The 11802-nt window shown below is 42.4% G+C and overlaps 2 protein-coding genes across 12 annotated transcripts in view; one reads left to right on the forward strand and one right to left on the reverse strand.

Annotated features, from left to right (window-relative positions):
• The window catches only part of CFAP263 (cilia and flagella associated protein 263), a 29935-nt gene extending 23805 nt beyond the window's left edge, over positions 1–6130 (forward strand). For both annotated transcript variants that reach the window (XM_006148451.2, XM_006148452.2), the window contains 2 exons: positions 4820–4975; positions 5985–6130. In XM_006148451.2, the coding sequence (XP_006148513.1) occupies positions 4820–4975; positions 5985–6071 (243 nt within the window). In that variant the 3' untranslated portion in view covers positions 6072–6130. The remainder of the gene's footprint in view (positions 1–4819; positions 4976–5984) is intronic.
• An 85-nt stretch (positions 6131–6215) lies between these two features.
• The window catches only part of PRSS54 (serine protease 54), a 27510-nt gene continuing 21923 nt past the window's right edge, over positions 6216–11802 (reverse strand). For all 10 annotated transcript variants that reach the window (XM_027771860.1, XM_027771864.1, XM_027771866.1 and 7 more), the window contains exon 7: positions 6216–7067. In XM_027771860.1, the coding sequence (XP_027627661.1) occupies positions 6531–7067 (537 nt within the window). In that variant the 3' untranslated portion in view covers positions 6216–6530. The remainder of the gene's footprint in view (positions 7068–11802) is intronic.

The raw sequence follows: 11802 nt of genomic DNA on the forward strand, positions 1-11802 counted from the left end.
CACATGTGTCCTATGTGAGGGTTAAGCTGCCGAGTCTGGGACTCCAACCATGGATGACCACATGGGAGTCCAGCTACATAACCATCACACCATCTCCTGGGCCCTCCATGATGTTTTATGTTTCTCTCAGACTCTTCATTTTACTTTAATTAATTGATATATTTAAGACCAGGTCCCACTGTGTTGCAGTCCCCCTGCCTAAGCTCCCAAGTAGCTGAGACCACAGGTGCATACCACCATGCCTGATTTTTCAGATAAGACTTTTCCCAGGCTAGTCTTGAATTCACAATTATCCTGCCTCAGCCTCCACGTCTCTGGGATTATAGGTGCACACCGCTACCTACAGCATTTAGTTTGGGACCTTCCATGTGGTCCCAGGCTGCAGAGCACAGCATCTTAGCAGTGTGTGTCACGGCAGTTGGGCCTCTTCTTTTATTTTTTTTTTAGAGGTTTTTGCTGTAGGGCGTGTGCACTCGCCAGACAGACAGAGAGAGACAGAGAGACAGAAAGCAAGAAATCACCCTCCAGGGGGAATGGCCACGTCACAATCCCTTCTCCTCCATTCCCCTCTCGGGATCTTGGGCAAGCACGCACATGCACCTGGCGTGAGTTTTAAGCCACCAGGTCCAGGACACAAACAGCGGTCGACTACATGGGAGTCCAGTGACATAGCTGTTACACTAACTGCTGGTCCCGGGTCTCTTCTTTTTCCTCTCCATTCTTTATATTGTATAGCTTTCATCAATCGATCTTCAAATTTACTGATTCTTAGTCTTCTGACTGCCTTAAATCTACTGTCTACCTCCTCTAATGAATTTTTCATTTCAGTCATCATATTGAAAAGACTCCAGATTTATCATGTGTTCCTTAATTTTAGAGTTTTTGATATAAGGCACATGCGTTTACCAGAGAGACAGAAAGTGATAAATCACCTCCCCAGAAGGGACAACCATGTCACAATCCCTTCTCCATTCTCCTCTTGGGACTTTGGGCATGCCTGCCACATGCACCCGGCATGAGTTTTAAGCTGCTGGGTCTGGGACTTGAACTGCAGTCAACTACATGGGAGTCGAGCAACGTAACCATTGTTCCATCTGTTGGTCCCCATGTGTTCCTTTTTAAAAAAATAATTTCTACCTCTTTATCAGTAATTTCTACCTCTACTTGATAAGACATTATGATGATGTATTCTTTCAATTCTTTAAACATGATTTCCTCTGATTCTTTGAGTCGCTCCTTTGAAAATTTTGTCTACTCAGTCTACCATCTGGACTTTCTCGAAGGCAGTTTATGCTGCCTGCATTTTTCTCCGGGTGAGTCACACTTTCTTGTTTCTTTGCCTATCTCATAATTTTTGATGAAAACATTTTATTTTAGATTCTATATGGTAGCATCTCTCAATATTGGTTCGCATTGCCCCTTTTTGGAGCTTGTCGTTTTGGCTCGTTGCTTATTTAGTGACTCGGCTGGACTCGATCAGTAAAGTCCACTTCCCTGCTGTTCACAGTTTCTGATGTTGCTCCTCAGAGGGTGCAGCCTCGGTCATGGACACAGTCTCCCTGACAACCAGGAATAATTGTTGTTTCAGCTGAGCTCTCTGACTTTCGCTAACTCCTGGCTGGTCTACCTATATCGGCATCACTCCATTCACTGCTAGCTGATTGCTCTATGGCTTTCCACAACACCCCGTTCTGCATTCTGACCCAATCAAAGACAAGCCCCTCTACAGGGGTAAGGTGTTGCCTGCCTTTCAGGCTGGCTCCAACCCCAAGAGGGCTCATGTTACCTCTGTTAAACGTAGGTGGTCTACTGCTTTGCTCTTTGCTACTAATATCATGGAACTCTGAGCCTCTTCCAAATAGCTCACCCCAAAGGTCTCCAGTTGTTTCCCCCAAAGTTCTTAGGCATGAGATCATTACAGGGTTCCAAATAAAGCCAGTCCCCTTTCTCAGCATTCCAGAACTCTCCAAATGATGGTCTCTTTCTCTCAGGGTAAGACTTCTATGTCCCTGTGTGGAGTTGAGGGTGAAAATAAATGACCCCCTTTCTTGTAATGACTCCCCTGTTCTACAAGTGGGATGCTGGTCTTAGCCGCGTGCCTTCGCAGCTGTCGTAGTTACGTTTGAATGCTTCATTTCTTGCTACTACATTATATTTTATTCTGTAATCATCATCCTGACAAGGTGTATACATCTTTAAGTCTCCCCGCAATTGTGTGTCTACCCTAGGCAGATACTTACTGAATCCTTGACAAGTTTTTATTGCCTTCTGAATACAAGTTAATAAAAATTAATCTTATTGGTTTGCTTCACAGTGAAATAACACAGTGCTGGGACCAGCAGATGGCGTAATGGTTACATCGCTGGACTCCCACGCAGTCAACTGCTGTTCAAGTCCCAGACCTGGCAGTTTAAACCTAGGCTGGGTCCATGTGTGTACCCAAAATCCCAAGAGGAGAGAGAGGAGAAGGAATTCATTGGATGATTTCTCAGTTTCTATCTCTCTGTCTTTGTCTCTCTGGTGAGCAAATGTGCTCTATAGCAAAAATCTTTCAAAAAAAAAAAAAAAAGAAATAAAACAGTGCTTCTCTGGCTGAAAGGTACAAACCAATCGCCTGGAATCTTATTATAAGTGCAGAGTCTGACCAGGAAGGTCAGGAGTAGCCTAAGAATCTGCATTTCTAACCAGATCCCAGATAATGCCAGTGCCACAGATTGTACTTGGTGACATAAGGAATTAAAAGGCAAACTCAGGACAATTCCACATCACAAACATTTTAGTTCTTTAAGCTGATCTGTGAAATAATGGTATTCCACTTAAAAGATCAAGAGAGTTTGTTTGTTTGTACTTTAAACAAACTGACCCAAAAATTCTTTCGGTAAAATAAATGTCTATCTCCACTATTCTTTTTTTCCCTAAAGAATTTTTTTTTTTTTTTTTTTTTTTTTTTTTGTCACAGGGAATGTGTGCTCACCAGAGAAAGAGCAAGGCAGCGAGAGGAAAAGTGAGAAATCACTCCCCGGGGTGGATGGCCATGTCTCAACCACTTCTCCTCCATTCCCCTCCTGGGATTTTGGGCAGGCACACACATGCACCCAACATGATTTTCAGGCCACCAGGTTCGGGACTCAGACTGCTGTTGGCCACGTGGGAATCCACCACTGTATCCACTATGCCACCTCCTGGTCCCACAATGTACTTTTAAAACATTTGAATGAAATATATTGCCTACACAGAACAATTGCTAAATAGATATATTGCTTACACAGAACAATTGCTAAATAAATATATTGCCTACACAGAACAATTGCTAAATAAAAATTAAAAGAGCAATGCTAATTCAAAAATGATTCACTCAATTAGATGGGTAGTTAATTTTATTCTATGATAATTTCAAAAATAAAAATGGAAAAGACAGGGTTTATTTATTTATTTATTTATCTATTTTTAGAGATTTTTGCTATAAGGTGCATTTGCTCACCAGAGAGACAGAAAGTGAGAAATCACCCCCAAGGTGGGGATGGCCACACCACAGTGCTTCTCCTCATTCTCCTCTCAGGATTTTGGGCACACACACACATGTGCCCAATGTGAGTTTTAAGTCACCAGGTCTGGGACTCAGACTGCAGTTGACTCTGTGGGAGTCCAGCAACGTAACCATTACATCATCTGCTGATCCCAAGATAGGGAGTCTTCAAAAAAATAAATGAAAAATTGAATTGTTGGGGTCAGCAGGTGGCGTGGTGCTGGATTCCCACATGACCCACGATGGTTTGAGTCTCAGACCTGGCAGCTTAAAAATTGTGCTGGATACATGTGCATGTGTCCCAAGAGGAGAATGGAAGAGAAGGGATTTCAGTGTGGCCATCCCCACTTGGGGGGAGGAGATGATTCTCACTGTCTTTCTGTCTCTCTCCAGCAAGCACACACACCTTATGGAAAAAAATTTTTTAAAAAATTGGAACTGCTACAGGTTCCAGCAATTCTGAGTACATATACCCAAAAGAATTGACAGCAGGGACCTGAACAGATTTTTGTACCCCTATGTTCATAGCAGCGTTATTCACAATAGGGAGGAAATAGAAGCAACCCAAGTGTCTACCAGTAGATGAATGAATAAATAGAATGTAGTATACACACAATGGAGAAATACTCAGCCTTAAAAAGAAAGGAAATTTTGACAAAGTTTACAACATGGATGGACATTATGCTCCATGAAAAAAGTCAGTCACAGAAGGACAAATACTGTCTGATTCCGCTTAGATGAGGCACCCAGAGCAGTCAGCTTCACAGAGACAGGCAGAAAGGTGTTCCCAGGGGCTGGGAGATGAGAATGGGGAGCTACTGTCTGATAGCTACAGAGTGTCACGTTGAGAAGATGAGAAAGTTCTGAAGAAGGAATACAGTGATGACTGCACGGGCATGAATGTACTTCATGCAACCGCACTTACACTTAGCAATGGCGAAAATGGGACATTTTATGCTTTATGTATAATAAGGTAGGAAGGTGAATTGAGACTGATTAAATCAGAGTATACTTAAATATACAATTTTCCGCACACAAAAAAACTTAAGTAAAATATATTCTTTAAAGGAGAGAAAGGGAAGAAGGGAAAGTGCTTGGTTTCTGCACTGGATTAAGAACATCACGATCTGTCAGAATTGGTCTTGTGAGTCCCAAGCCCCCTCAGCTCTTTGAAAATGTAAACATTATTGTTAGAACTACATTGAAGCTGTGGACAGAGCTGACAGGGCTAGTGAGTCCTCAAAGCCGGAGTGGCCAGTGTTCCCTGGGTGTAACTGGTCCTTCCCAACCCAGGACCGAGCCAAAGCTGAGGCTTTGAACAAGAGGTTACGGAAGCAGCTGGTCGAGTTTCGGGCCCCGGCAGTGATGATGTATGTCCAGGAGAAGATCCAAAGTGGGGAGCTGGAGAAGACCATCAAGATGTGGGAAAGGAAAGTGGAGATTGCAGAGGTGAGTCCCTGCGAATCCAAGACAAGCCAGTCTTTTATGCCCTTAACATTTTTGTCTAAGGCTCTATTTTGGGGGCCAAGAATACAGATGTTTGGACCTGTAATGTCTATGAGAAATCTCAGCAGTTGCTTTAACTATTAAACAAACATGAAGGATTTTTTTTTTTTCTTTAAAGCCCCTTTTCATTGTTAGGAACAGGGTCTTTGCAGGTAACAGGGAGAGGCTCTGTAGTAATAGTGTGTTTTTAGTTGCTTGTTTTCTTTATAAATTCTGGAAGCCTCTGCATTCCTCCACACCACTGGTAATTAGTGGTTGTTACTTAGTACACAGAGAAGCCAATTTAAAAAAAAAATGAGAGAGATAATAATGGATTTTTAATAACACTCAGAACTGGACCCCAAGTGTTTACATAATTGCCAGGGGCTTCTCATTGTTAATTAATCTGGCAGCCTTTGGATATGGTACAGTGTGTGCAGGAAGCACCCTTGCTCCTTGTGAGATGCCCAAGAGAAACGGACAACGTGGTAACTATCTGCTGGCGTTAGAAAAAAAAAAATCAAGACTGCCACAGCCAATTTGCAAGGTGGCTATAGAGTCGCTTAAAAAAACTAGTCGGTTCACTTGGGAGAACTGGGAGCTTGATATTTTCACCCCTAGACCCCAGCTCCATTTCCCATATTCATTTTTCCTGCCTTTCCTGTGGCCACTTGGTGATAGGCAGTAAATTATGATCCCAAATTGGGCCAAATCTGGACCTGAGTAGTAACAGAGGATGATCTTAGGAACCTGCAACTTCCTGCTTCACTGAACAGAAAGAGGGCCTTAGGAGGATCTTCTGGTGGGCCCTGCCCAAGGGTATCCACTGCCCAAGGATATGCATGGTAGGGCACAGTGCCAGCTGCACCATCGGCAAGGCTGGATGAGGGGAGGGCTATATTCTGAATAGTCACAATCAGTGTTTCCTACGTGACCTCCTCCTCTATCCCCTTTCCCTTTTTCTTTTTTGCAGATGTCCTTAAAAGGCTACCGCAAGTCTTGGAATACAATGAAAACATCCAATGAGCATTTGCAGGCACTTGGTCCCTCTGTGAAATAGCCAAAAGCAGGCCACTGCATGCACTCTCAAGAAGTGATCCATTAAAATAATCAGCCTCTTTCTAGTCCCAGGAGCCTCTCACTATTCCCTGTGCTGGCTGGTGTCCCGACTGATGTCCTGAATCCCCAGCCAGGCTGACCGGCACCTCTTGGGGTCATATCTGCTTGCAGAGCGTGTTTTCATAGCCTGGCCCCTGGAACCATTAACACTGAAAGAACCACAGGGCACTCTAATGGTTTGACACTTGTTAGCCCACATTTAGTTCACAAGCACAAATCAAAGTGACCTTCCCGCATGTGGGAGTGGGACAGGGGACGGAGAACCAGCCCCGTGTGTGCTGTGGACCTATTCGTGGCAGGCCAGGTGTGCAATGATCAAAAACAGACACCAGGCAGCAAGGTCAAAGCCTGGCACTCAGCCTTGTGAGTGCACTCTTCGGTCTGGTAAGTTAGCTCTAGACTAGACACTGCTGCAAAAGAAAACAAGCACGAAGAACACCAAAATAATTTCTTGGGACTGATGCAGCCTATTCTGACCTGCCATAGATCTCCCCCCCTCGACTTCCCCACCATAATAGTCATAGTACATGGGTTGTATGGACATCTCAGAAGACTTGCCTGATTCCCTTAGGTCCTTTTCCCTAAAGTCTAGACCATCTCTAGAACTGTTTGTTATCCATGAATGCACAGTGGATCTCCTTTGTCCTTGGAAGTATGATGGGGACCACCCAATATGGCTCCGTCCAGGCTGTGTTTTCCGTGTCGTGACCGCATATGATGGGTGGCGGGGAAAAGAGATCAACCTCTCCCAGTGGTGGAGTGAAGACACGGGGAGGCCAGCGCTCTCTGTCTTGGACATGATCCAGTTGCTGTAGTCATCCACCTTTGTGTACAGAAATATGCCAGGGCAATCCTCACCACCAACGGTCAGGATCCCCTTCAAGACCCACAGATCCATCTGCTGTAGCTGGCACATCATTGGGCTTCCGGGATCCCCCTGTGACAAAGGACAGAAGGGTTCAGGTCTCAGAAACCCTTGATTTCTTTTTTTCTTTAGTATATTTGCATGCAATGTACTGTTTTATAAATGTTTTACACTGGTTCTAGCTGGACATGGGGCAAATTATAGGATATGATTCCAAATCTAGGAAGCCACCACCACAAATTCTACCTAGATGACCTTTTCTTTTGTTATGCAAATTATGTGTGAACTTATGCACATTGCCTATAGCTTCTTGGTTGTTATTTCATTTTCATTTTCTTGCCCCCTTCTAATACTTTTGATTAAAGTCTCCCACTCTATTGGCTTGTCCTTCCTCAAACCTTGATATTCACTCCTCTCTGGCCTGAAATGCTCACATTTCCTCTTCTCCTCTCTATCTTGCTCCCATCCTTAGTTTAAGTGACTCTCTCCCATCCACAGTCCTGGGAGTGGGAGGAAGGTAGTAGATTGGGATAGAGCCAGGGAGCACATGCTGGATTAGGTTCACAGTTTCCCACCTGCCCATGCCCCTGGCCTTCCCTGTTTCCCAAGGGACAGTCATCTGGCATTCAGGAACTCACTTAAGGCAAGTGGGTAAAAGCTTGACATGCCTTAGTTAGATATGTGACCCCAGACAAGTAACCTGGTCCTCTCTGAGCCAAAATGGGGATGTAGTAATGTCCTAACACATGCAGTGCACTTAGCACAGTGCCTGGCACACAGGATCCACTCAATTATGTATTAGCTACTGTCATCTCAATGTGTATAACAGGCCACCAACTTTCTGCAAAAAAATGAGAAAAATGGAAAAAGCAACAAGGCAACCTAGAAAGTATGATTTACCTTACCTGGTCTGCTCACTCTTAACCCCTTGTTATTAAAAGGATACCCAACTTTCACCCATGCCCCATGATCCATCTTGGTGCTTGCCCAAGGGCTAGCCAAGGGCCTTTTGCCTGCTGCATGCTTAGAAGAGCTGGGCAATGATCTGTTGCTCTTGGTGTTTGGACTGAAACATGAAGCTGGGTTGCAGTTGGCAACAAGAAACAATCTCAACGGACTCAATAATGCAAAGCAGAAAGGCAGAAGAGTGGCCACCTCAGCCCCTTCCCATCCCAAGGCCAGTGTGTCTGGTCTGGTTTGAGTGACCTCTCTCAATAAAGCATTTTCTTCTCCTCCTCCTCCTCCTCCTTCTTCTTCTCCTTCTTTTTTTTTTTTGGAGAGGTTTTTGCAATAGGGTGTGTGCGCTCACCAGAAAGACAGACAAAAAGCGAGAAATCACTGCACCCCGCCAGCGGATGGCCATGCCGCAATCCCTTCTCTTTCATTCTCCTCATGGGATCTTGGGCATGCACGCACACATGCCTGGGGTGATTTCAAGCCACCAGGTCTGGGACTCGAACCACGGTCAACTATATGGGAGTCCAGTGACATAGCCATTATGCCAAATGCTGGTCCCTATACTTTTAGAGTCATTGAAATCCTCAATGCTTATTGAACCTCCTGCTTTAAGGAAGAAATTTCTTTTTATAAATCTGAACTAGTAATCTCTTTGTGTGGATATCACATTGCAAAGCACAGTGGAGGAGAGATTTTTGTCATGGAATGACCAGAAACCACCATAGAGCACAAGAAACAGGAGAAACCAAGAAAATACCTCTCCCCTAAGGAAAAAGAACAATCCCTCAACATCCACAGACAGTACAGTATAACTCTCAGAAATTTCTGATAGAGAATTCAGAATATTCATTGTGACAAAAATAAACAAGATCCAAGAGCTGAGAGAAAATGAACTCCAGAAGATGCAGGAGAAAAGAGACAAGTTCCAGGAGGTGTTGAGGTTCTTCCATGACCTGAAAGAGTAAATACACACCATAGAAAGGAATCAAATGGAACTATTAGAGATGAAGGCTGCCATTCAGGAAATCAAAACCTCCCCCAAATGTATTAAAAGCAGATTAGTCCATGCAGAAAATTGAATCTCGGATGTTGAAGGCAAAACCTCTCAACTAAAAAAACAACCCAAAAAACAAAACAAAACAAACCCTGAGAAAGTAACCCCCCAAAATGAGAATACTATACGAGAAATACTAGACAGCATTAAGCACCCAAACATCTGAATAATCAGTACCCCAGAAGGTGAGGAAACTAATAAGGGCATTGATAATCTATTCCATGAAATCTTGAAATAAGACTCTCCAAATCTAGAGAGGCATTCAAATATCCAGACCCAAGAAATACAAAAGACCCCTAATAGAATCAACCCAAGAAGATTTTCTCCAAGGCAAATCATAGCCAGACTGGCCAAATCTACAGATAAAGACAAAATTGGCAAGAGAAAAATGTTAGGTTACTTAATAACGGTTATCCAATCAGGCTAACCTCAGACCTCTCACCAGAAACAATGCAAACAAGGAAAGGATGAAAAAATATATTCAAAGTGATAAGTGCCAAGAATACTATACCCAGCAAGATTATCTTTCATATGGAAAGAAAGGATGAAAACATTCTCAGATAAACAAGACCTGAAAGAATTTGCCAATAGCAGACCCACTCTTCAAGAAGTTCTGAAAGGAGTGCTCTACCAGGAAAACTAAAGACACATACAGAAATAAGAGGAGAAAAGGCAACCAAGAAAATGACCAATTTAATGCTAGGGACAAGAAATATCAATAATAATGTTGAATGTTAACTTCCAGGATTTAGATGGAAAGATTGGACCACAGTAACATTGCTTATTCAACAGAAGAGAGTCTGAACATAAGACTGAACTGGCGAAATATAACTTTATGACTTTTTGAGTGAAACAGTATTGATTTTTTTACTATGCTTTGTTTTCCCAATTTAAGCATTTTACTTTCTTTTGAGTTGTTGATAGGTTCCGCAATTTGTTAAAATATTTTTCTTGTTTGTTTCTTTAAATAGAAACATAAATTTTTATTCCTTCATGACACCTCTGGAATTGGAAAATATTTGGGAGTAGTAGTATTTTGTGGCAGAAATGTTATTTGCATAAGTTTAATAATGCTTGTTGCATGAATCAGAAATTGGAAATACTCATTATTGGACAGGGCTCTGACTGGAATGTCATATCTGAAGATTAATCAGAAAACTATGGAACTAAGGTGGATCTCAAGCCAACAGAACCTCTTAGAAAGATGGCCTGGCACCATAAATAGTTCTGCCTGGCAGAGAGGATTAGAGAAGATATATGAAAGAATTTATAACATAAAATAACCTGGACTTTTCCATCCCAGCATTGTAATCAGTAGAGATTGCAAAAGAGCAACCACACCAGAGGATTATCTTGAGAAAGACTTTGAAGGAAGAAAAAGAGACTGATCTTTGCTAGCAGATAGTATATCACAGAATGCTTGGTAGGCAGGGTTGAATTGAGAAGGTTTATGTGTGACTCGTGTGCTGGGCATTTGCTTTTCAACAATTTGAGTAAGTTGACATGTAAATATTTTCTCAAAAATATTTAAAACCATACTGTTTCTGCTGTTATACAGTCACAAGTAAAATTACACAAAACTATAAATATTTTAAACATTATTTTTAAAATTTAGCATTTTGAAATTTTGTAAGTTTATTAACCGTCAGGAACTATGGAGTATGAGCTAAATTTTTTTGATATGTAAAATAAATGTTTATAGAAAAATGTAAGAATAAATTTATTAATGAAAAAAGAGAAAGGGGTGGGTAAGTGGGAGGTGGAGCTACGGGAGTTCAGAGTGAGTCTGTTTGTGCTGACTTTCTTGGGGTGAGCTCATAATGTAGATAGCAAATATAGTGGTTTCTTCCACATGTGAGAGGTATGTTTTGGAGGACCTCTAGACACTAAAACATATTTCTTTTCTTTCTTTCTCTTTCTAATTGCTAGAGGGTATATGTATTCTCCAGAGAGAGACAGGCAGGGGAAGCACCCCCCGCAATGGGATGTGGTCATGCCTCAATCTCTTCTCCATTTCTTTATCTTGTTGGGATTTAGGGCACTCCTGCGCACACATGCAGTTATGCTTTTCAAGCCACCAGGGCTAGGATTTGAACTGCAAGTTGGCCACATGGTATCTGTCTCCCTTAATTGCTGTACCATGGGGCTAGACTTAGAACACATTTCCAAGAAGGAATGATTTTAGGTAGATAAGTCACCATTAGACAATTTGCAAACACTATTCTGTTTAAAAACGAAAGACTGTTTACAGGTGTGCTACAGTTAAACCCAACTTGAACTTTGCAGGTGGATTAGAAAATGTGATCATTTAGATGTGGAGAAAGGCCATTCTGAGCAAATATGATGACCTTCAGACACATGCAGAAACAGTGTTATGTGAGCTGTAATTTGCATGGCAATGAAGGCAATTAACTTATGAACACACTAGATATGTGCTGTTATCGCAGTATCAGGTTAAAGAAAGTCACATGTGTTAATCAGAATTGGCGCCAAAAGATCAGAGAAATGACATGGCGCCAGTTGTCCTCACATCATCAGCCAAATAACATCTGAAAACAACTGGCTTTGCATTCCATGTCCTCTTCCCCCATTTTCTGCCCTATAAAATAATAAACCTGAGACTGGTTTGGGATCATGGCTTTCTCCATCAGAGAAGTCAAGCCAACCCAAACCTCGCTTTCTATATTTGTATGTCTTTGTGTGTTTATTTTATGTTTATTTCTAATCCACAGCCCCCCCCTCCCACCTCAGAAAATGCTTGCGTTCTGCCGCAGGTCCCCGCAGACGCCACTGGGG

Source organism: Tupaia chinensis, unplaced genomic scaffold, assembly GCF_000334495.1.
Source record: "Tupaia chinensis unplaced genomic scaffold, TupChi_1.0 Scaffold000235_1, whole genome shotgun sequence".
Classification (NCBI taxonomy): domain Eukaryota; kingdom Metazoa; phylum Chordata; class Mammalia; order Scandentia; family Tupaiidae; genus Tupaia; species Tupaia belangeri.